This window comes from Dreissena polymorpha, chromosome 7 (genome assembly GCF_020536995.1).
Source record: "Dreissena polymorpha isolate Duluth1 chromosome 7, UMN_Dpol_1.0, whole genome shotgun sequence".
Classification (NCBI taxonomy): domain Eukaryota; kingdom Metazoa; phylum Mollusca; class Bivalvia; order Myida; family Dreissenidae; genus Dreissena; species Dreissena polymorpha.
The window spans coordinates 45,315,355-45,324,692 of NC_068361.1; the positions used below are offsets into that span (position 1 = coordinate 45,315,355).

Here is a 9,338-nt window from a genome sequence, read left to right on the forward strand (position 1 = left end):
GAAGTTCATATATCAGTCATGTGAAGAGGGTACTAAGTCTTTTTTACAATGTTTTGTTTTATTGTAAAACTGAATCAGATTTATCAAAACAAATAATTTGATACCAAGAGGTATTATATTTAATCCACAAACAGCAACCAAAACAGAAAAAAAAAACGTATTTCAAAATATTTAGAATGAATAAATACAAGATCTGTAATGTTACAACACAAAAATAAGAATTTTTAACAAACCAACTGTACGTCACAACTCTTAAATGCAAATGCTTTTGACATACATTTCTGTGTTGCATTCTGGACTCATTTTAACATTTATTTTCGGGTGGCTGGCAAAGATCACGATCCTTAAAATTGTCTATGACCGGTATTTCACATCTTAATCCCTGCAAATAAACAATGTATACTGTAAAGTAATTGTATAAAACACAATTCCCTTACGAAGTGTCCATAAAAAATAAACATCAAAGTGTTATATGTTGTTGGAATGTTTCAGATTACGGATGGCTTTGACAGGATTTCAAAAGGCCATGGTTGTGTTGTTATTCAATTTAATCGCTCACATGTACACGTGTGTTCTTTCTCACGCTCATTTCATACATCCATTGCTCAGTCATACTAGTTAACACGTCCATTATCTGTTTCGACCATAAGCAACCAGTATAAGTATAATTTTACGAGCTCTTATATCTGAAGCATATTAGAAATTCACACACCTCTGAAAAAAAACAACACTCGTTAACATGTTGTTACCATAGTATTTTGATTATTTGCAATTGCATCCGCTTGGGGTATTATCGATACTTTTCTAATTTTTGACATATAAAACTGAAGTCCCGAATCCTTAAATTGTTTGAACTTTAATTGCCACTCGGGTTATGCTACAATAAAGTTGATTGCGTTAATTATCTAATCTATACAACAGTCGAGTCAAGTGCATTGCCGTACACATCTTTGTTTGTCTATCTAAGATGAACTTCGTCCGACCAATATTGCTGCACAAGTCTCTGAATTAACAATAACATATTCAAAACACTTCTTTTAATTTCAACTGCAAATATGTTCTACAATTGCAAACACGTACTAGTTTATGCAAACTGAAAATATGTTATACAATTGCAATAATCAAACACTATCTCATGTCAACTGAAAACATGTTATACAATTGCAAACCCACTATATTTAATGTCAATTGAAAACATGTTCCAATATGGCAATCCCACGCAATTTCATGTCATGTGAAAATGTTCTATTATTGCATGTATCCATCGGCAGCAATGAAGGAAGAATGTAAGTATTTGTGCAAGCATAATTAATCATTCGAACAGTATTTACACACGTCATGATGCACAGCAAGTTAATCAGTATTGTTCCACGGACCTGTTGCAACTGAAAAGAGGATTGGCAAAAATGATTTGTATTGCGCGTTCCAATTGACAATGTCGTGTTTTGTTTGGTAATTACCTTTTTCGGAACTCAAAAGTTCCACGGACTATTGCATATTAATATATAACTCGGGTGGTAAGGAAACACGATGTACCTAACTGCAATGCTTAAATCCCTGTTGTCTACCGTATTAGAGATTGTGTACACTCATGTCAAGTAGGTATACAACAGAACTCAATCATATCAGAAATTGTGATCAATACTGAGATTTAAACGTCGCGTGTAAAACATCATTTTAACGGCCAAGTTTCCTACCCAGATAAACTGTGATAAACAATACACAATAAATCTCTCCTAAACGAAAAATGCACATACGACATAAACACTATTAACATTAACGTAACAATTGACTGACAGATTGATACGAGGTTAATTAAAAAGTCAAAAAGTTTGTTTTATACAGTACATAGGTTTTGTGTTTGTATTCCAAAATATTTTCCGTACTCGTGTTTTTATATATATTATGTACCAGTAAAGGGGTTTCTAAATGAAATCTAACATAATCGGTGATATTTTCCAAATGTCTTTCACAACATCATAATAGATATGCACTACTCATAATACGACACTGCTACATTTTCACTCAAAAACAACAGGACCAAACTGGCAATACTTTCTTGATCATCTTAATGATGATGTTTCTTAGAGCTATATTTAATGCATGACTTCATGTCATCATTGTACGAAGACACTTTTGGGAACATATATTATTTGTCGTACTCGTCACATATGGTCTATAAGTCATGCCTTTGCAAAAAAAACTATTCAAACGCATCTCTATTTGTCTTATTTTTAATATACAGGTACATCAGTATGTGCGTTATTGTGTCTTTGCAATATTGATATTTCGAAGTTTATCTAATCACAGTTTTTGCTGTCAGACGAAAAAAGGTCCTCTATGCTGAACACGTGCACGGTTCGGTTTTTAACCGGTCTTATCGAAGGCGAAAATTGCGTTACTACAAGCCTGTCTCCTCTGACAGCAATGGCTCGCGGGTGGTCTAGCCCAGTTGTAACTACGTAATATAACAAGTGGCCATCGTCGGACAGCATAATCAGCTTGCTGGCTTGCCAGAGAGAACCAAAGAGAAAGCCATTGAAATAACGAATATCTTCAATCACCAACCCTTGTGCATTCCTGTCCCATTCTGGCAAATCAGTTTGCGAGAACCGCCATTTAAATTCCCCAGTAGCCGATATGCATCGAAGACCACTACGCTCGCACAAATATAAACGCGTTGCGTCATCGCTTACATCAAAATTTCGAATGAAGCCATGTTCTGTTGGAACACCAGACGATATTTTACTAAGCGCAACACCGGATGTGTTCATCACATGGATATTATTTTCATCGCAGACGACAAATAGTTTTTCTTGCTTGAATGCCACCTGCCAAAGGTAAAACTTGCAAGGCACCGGAAGATTCCTCACGAAACTGATCTTATGATCAGATGTTTGAAATATAGCTAGCATACTATCGCGACGCTTCGTGACCGCTACTAACCCGGCGCCTAGTGAACATATTGCCATAGGAAACTCGCAGTGAACTTCTTCTATGAACTCAAAGTTTTCACTGAACATTTGAACGTTGTTGTGATAATGATCCAATAGAACGATACGCATATCTTCCACGATTGCAATGTCCGGAATCACGCATGGCGATCGATGTTTGCAACTTACAAATTGCGACAAATGAGGAAATTCTCGCGTTGTAATGTAAATGGCATCTGATGTCTTCGAAGCAGATTTCTTTGAAAAATGCTCATGTCTTTGCGGAAAACAATCATGAGTCGTGCGAATGGAATTGATGATTTTATCTTCCGCGGTTCCATACAAGGACTGCGTTGAGCTGTAAAAAGAGTTGTTGCTAATGCTAGAATGTCTGGACGAGTTTGACCACGAGCGTTCTTGTAACAGGGAACTGGAGGAATGAAAATGGACGTCTTGTAAAACGTGTATGCCACCTGTCTGCTCATGACTTTGACAGCAACGTCTCTGGCGGCTCTCTGACACACATTTAAGCGACGTGTCTGAGGCATTCTTGATAATGTTCATTTTATCCACCTGACGGAGTTGACCGATCGTTGCCGTAGATACGAGATCAAACAAACGCCGGTCGGGTTCGAACACAATATCGTTACTAAGCATCCCGCCTCCTCCAATTTCTACGCATTCTAACGAAATCGAAAGGTCTTCTGAAGTGCGGGGGATGGTACAAGTCGTATCATTCCTGTAAGACAGTTGGGATTAAAACAACGTATAAAACTTGATACTTCCACGCTATGGAGAAACAATTGCACTTATTTTGCCATATTGTTATTGATGTGTTTATTCATATATACTTTATAGGTTATACAATTAATATTTATTTTGACGTGTGTATTATAATAACACCCTTTGTAACAATATAAAGTACAATAAAGCAATTAATGATTCATGGATCTACCTTGCATTTAGTTGATTGATCTTTTCAATTGCATCGATGGCCTTTCCCATTTCTTTCTTCTCATAAACTGCAATATCCTCCAGCGTTTTCATAGCTTTTTTCTGAACAGCCTTTGTAAGCTGGTCACTAAATGACTGAACCTTGGTACGAGCATAATGACAGGATATATTCAACTTCTTCAGACGTTCAGTTTTCTCTTTTAAAATCTCACTAAGAGTTTCTTGCTTTCCTAAATCTAACTTTGCCCGTCCTCCAAACGCCATTGTTCTAAAATGTTAAACAGTCCATATTTTTATATTATTTGATATTATTTATTGTCATCTTGACTGTTTTAGAATGCTTAATTGAAATGTTTCGACGAATATAATGCAAATCTACCTAAACATTTATTATGATCAATAATTTATTTACATTTTGAATTGAATCCCTTTTTGTCAAATTTCAAAAGTAATTAAGTATTCCATAAAAAGAAATGTAAATGGTCTAAATTGTTCAACTACAGAAATTGTTGATACTGCGAATGCTCGTCTCACGGAAGTACTTAAAATAGAAGCCTTTAATACACGGGGATCTACCTACACATTTACAATGACATCATCAACTATGAAAACCTATCTAATCTTAATTAACAAGTGTCCACCTGTAAAATCCCGTCCGTAAATTTACAGCATCTGTGCATAAACAAATTGAACTATTGTGAAAATCATTTAACATTAATAATAAAATAATAACTTTTTAACATAACATCTGAAAAAGGAAATAAAACAATTGCATTACTTGCCTGCGAATTAAACTGACCTAAAATGACTTAAAATGAAGATATCGCGGAGTTTCTAAGTGCAGTATCCGAGAATATGGCACGATTCAACTGAGTTATAACGCGACTTAATAAGATCAAGACTGTTCTGTTAAATTAAATACCGTCGACAATACAAACAAAGGCATTCCAAATGGGCCTTCGAGTTAAGGACATCGATTGCTCTAACGTCGATTAAACATCATCATGACTTTATTTGATTTGATATGGCACGAATGTAACATATTATGGACGGATTGCAATATAAATCCATACATTAAAACAAACCAGTAAATGCAAGGTTTTACAGAGTCAACAATTTTCACTCTTTTAATCTGTTAGATTCGACGATTTAATACACAAGCTACCATCATCACAAGTCGCAGTACTTCCAACATATTTAAGTAAGCATTTAGTATGTATGTTAACCAAATACATTCATATATAAACAAAGCGAACCTTCAGCTTTATGAGCAGAAGAAAAAACCATCTAACAGCGTTAAAACCTTTAATGGAGCTAAATGACCGATTGCCTAACAATCTGGTGCAGCAAAGAAACACTAGGCACAACTCACAAACACAAAAAAGCACACGTAGTTTGCCGTTGCGTGAAAACATTCTTCCAATCTCTCAAAATAATAGTTCTACATACGAAACGGTCGCAGGAATGTTGCAAGAATCTTCTGGCGTTGGCTACAATCGAGCTTAATTTTGTTTAAAATGAAAAAATAGCAAAAATATGGGGTTATCGCATGTGAATGGTCAATTAAATGTATGGGTGTTGAACCGATTTCACGAGGCCGATCGTTGTCAATGATAATAACGTTCTCTATTAAATGTGTTCGATGCAGTAAGTTGTTAATCGTCAAGCCTCATAATCGACATAGACGCTTACCAGGTTATCTCTAAAAATAATGTATTGCCAAAATATATTATTTTAACCCCTCTTTCTGGAAACGACTTTCGTTAAAGCACATTTTGGGACCGGACTTTCACTTTGTCTTAACAAAGAGCTCTTTCCGATGTTAAAGGGTTTGATACACACAAAGACTACACATCTTTAATAAAGTTTATATGTGTACCTCAATATTATATTTTCATAGCGTGTTATTTGGTGCACTATAAGCGTTTTCTTGAATACGTTACTTAATGCAAATTTATAATAATGCTGTACGAAAAAGCTGTCGACTAACGTACTCAATTCGCCCATTTTCAAGAGGATGGGTTTAGGGTTGGCTATTATACGAGATAATAGAACGTTTATCAGTCCTTTTCGTTTATAGTTTAATGAATTAATATATTTTATGACGTGCCGACCTTTTTTGGATACGTGGTGAGCGATTATAAGTGCATCTTTCGTTGCAGTCAACGAACGTTATTATGCCTTTAAAATAGTTGGGGACTGGGAAACCATTCCCCATAAATAGACCACATATGTAAAAAGTAGAATATACCAGAAAGTAACCTTTACCAGAGCCGCACTAAAACAGTAGATAAAGACACATGAACCAAACAAAAACATGTGCAGCTGATGTATGTAGTGTTGGGCATAAAATCTTCATATACAAGGCTTACATATAATTGCTATAAGTGTTACTTAATTACACTTTACGTTCGGTATATAAGTTAGTTTCTAACGGTTTTATATATATGGAAAAACCACATCTGTCTTACGTCATTTCTTCCCATGATGTCTCTGTATACATGTTCAAGTGCACTCAGCGCTTTCAAACATGATAAATACATCATTTGTGTCGGAATGAATTCGATATGCATTGGACATATTAACTTTGCTTAAGATTAGCGGCAACTGATAGGAACAAACGAAATAAGTTATCTAGGTGAACCAGTACTCTATTTCTTCAATACAACAGTCTTAAATAATATGTATTTATATAGGTATAATAAGTGATAAAATACATGCATATAATGTTCACTTATACTGAAATCATAGTATGTGTTGCATTTGCATTAATCTTTCTGTCCACTACAAGTTTACTTTTTCGATTATGATATATTTACCAATTTCAGAACTTGTTTAAATGAAGGTGTGCATAACAGATGCATTAAGTATGTAAGAAAACATACAAATCTCTTATGTCACCTTTGAGCTAATGAATTAAAACTTAACAATTTCACAAATATTTCATACTGAGTCAATTGCTTGAGACTTCAAAATGTTAACTCTTGACATCTTAAGAGAAACAGCTCTTCACAACATCGCATAAATGCGGATCTCATTCACAACAGTTATTTCGTGTAAAACCTTCTAACAGACGATTGAGATGTGTTTGTCGTTTAAAAGTCAGGTTCAAAGAGACGCTTAGACGAAAGTCAGTTTAAAAAGCGGGATTTAACCATTATAATTTGGCATAACTTGTATAAATAGAGACGATACTGCGTCGAGAAAATAAAATAATCTTGGTGTATGATATATTTTACTGTGCACACGCGTAAATAATGTTAATTATAAGAGAAAATGGTATTCCTACATCCAAGATCTCGAAGGTCACGTAATTAACAAACAATTTTGTTGACGGTTTTCCGTTAATAACTTTTTATTCCAACGTCAACGATCTTGTAACAAAACACTAAGGGAAGCACAAACAACGTAGCGCCGAAAGGGCGTATTCGTTAAAAAGCAACATTAATTTACGTACTGGGTGAAAATACACGCTACTCATTGGCGAATTTCTCGAACTCAACGCCATTTTGTACGTCGGTTCCAACTTAACTCACTTAAACACAGTCAGCTCCCGTATACGCATGACCCCAGCCCACTGCTTAAAGGTCAAACGAAACACTACAGTAAGCAAACAACATTTTATGAAGAGTTCTTCATTGGCTTTTGCCACGGATTTTAAAACGAAATATAAGATCTGTTATGTAAACACATGTATATTACTATAAGCGAGGAGACGAAATCATTCTTCCAATTTGATACTTGATGATATTTATACAAACAAATAATAACATAATTGTCGTACATAACTCCTAAAAAGCAAATCAAAATAAGCCCCTCACCTCTATTTAGCGTCGCATAATAAAATCTTATTGACGCAAATATTTATCAAATGTTGCTAGGTATAATTTTCGCAGTATCGACTATGTCGTTCTGATCTGTATAATAAAACAATTCAGGCTAATACGTCGTGATTTAATACCTAAGCATCATAATGCCAAAACAAACAACTATCAAGCTTAGTGTTTCTTAATTAAAAAACAAAAAGCACGTCTACAATGGCCACTATCATAGACGACGTTTAATGTTCAGCATTCAAACAAAGGAATGTTAATTTTGTTTCAGCAACAGGAAGTCGGTGGGGATTCAACAAAGAGCAAACAATTGGAGGGTGGTAATGTAATCATGTCAACTCGCCGGGCACAGACGTCAATTCTGGTCGCATACCGGCGTTGTTACGATAAGACCATTTCATATCGTGTTTCTACGAAAGATACGAATACCTCCGAAAGGTTTTCGATTAAAATATTTCTGAAGTATTTCTAAGATGGTGGTCAACCAATCGTTGATACGAGCCGGTTATAGCTCACATAAATAAAGCACACAAAAACGAGACTCCATGTGAAATTATCTGAAAATACTACGGATTTCACACGTTCGCGACTTCTTTCACCTGCCATTCATGCAAATAAATAACGGCGTACAATTAGAGATTGTTAAGAATAAGTAATAGATGCCCCGTCCAGAATTACACATCGGCTTAAAAATATAAACAAAAAAATACTGAGAGGTTTGTTAGCTGCGACAAATGCACAAATTACATCGCATAAGATTTATGAACTATGCACAATGCATTCGTGAACATGTGCATCTGTAAACAATTCATAGAAACCATCCCTTATTAACATTAACTGAAAGTTAGTGTCCAAAGAATACTGTATAATAGTCGAGTTAGTCAACTTTAGTGCCCTCTCCAATACGCGTGTGTAAGCTCGATAAACGGAGATTTTGAACAGAAGAACCAATGCCTTATAAGTGCACACAAGTTTATCAATTGACCAAGTCCGTATTGGAATAGTGGAACCAAATTTCAATGGTTTATATCAAATGAACTTGTTTCCACGAATATTTTTAATCTCTATGGGAAATGGTTAGTGAAAATCGATTATTTAAAGCAAGATGTGTTGCCGCAAATTGTTCCATATAACAGCAGATTTTGTAAAAACCAGGACTTTGATTTGTTTGTTTTAAAATTCGGTTATTCATGAACAGAAGAAAGTTTATTCGGTGTTTTAAACAAATAATAGTCAACAACATCTAAAACTGTACGATCCAAAGTGTTATTATTAAAATTCGTCTCAGAAGCAACATGCTCGTAGACAATGTTTATAAACTGAGACCAGCCAAAGCAGAATATTACCATAAGTTCGTTTATCAAATTTCAAATTTTCGTGTGCAACAGGTTAAAATATTGCTCGTATAAAATTGAACATAGTAGTCGTTAAAGTGTTTAACAAAGATATGTTTATTTAAGGCTTTATACCGCTTGGTGGGATATTTTAAAGCCAAAGATAACCTTATTACACGATTTTGTGTCATGCAGGTAAACTTTAATATTTTTAATTAAATATACCAAGCACCCTGCTAACAATGTGTGTAGCTAGTGTCGAATATTCATATGAATGGGAAAAA

The 9,338-nt window shown here is 34.9% G+C and overlaps 1 protein-coding gene across 2 annotated transcripts; it reads right to left on the reverse strand.

Annotated features, from left to right (window-relative positions):
* Nucleotides 1–95: 95 nt before the first annotated feature.
* On the reverse strand, nt 96–4,837 carry LOC127839221 (uncharacterized). 2 transcript variants are annotated; one of them, XM_052367503.1, is made up of 3 exons: nt 4,670–4,837; nt 3,889–4,155; nt 96–3,672 (listed from the first exon to the last, which is right to left on the reverse strand). In XM_052367503.1, the coding sequence occupies exons 2-3, from the start codon at nt 4,149–4,151 to the stop codon at nt 2,301–2,303; spliced, it is 1,635 nt and encodes a 544-aa protein (XP_052223463.1). In that variant the 5' UTR covers nt 4,152–4,155; nt 4,670–4,837; the 3' UTR covers nt 96–2,300. The 2 variants fall into 2 exon arrangements, with proteins under 2 accessions (XP_052223463.1, XP_052223465.1); XM_052367505.1 differs by having other exon boundaries at nt 4,687–4,799.
* Nucleotides 4,838–9,338: the final 4,501 nt, after the last annotated feature.

Bases quoted from the DNA above. Each gene is read 5' to 3' on its own strand.
- LOC127839221 (XM_052367503.1), bottom strand. From the start codon at position 4,151: ATGGCGTTTGGAGGACGGGCAAAGTTAGATTTAGGAAAGCAAGAAACT. The intron at 3,673-3,888 runs GTAGATCCATGA...ACTGTCTTACAG, and splicing joins ATCAATCAACTAAATGCAAG to GAATGATACGACTTGTACCA.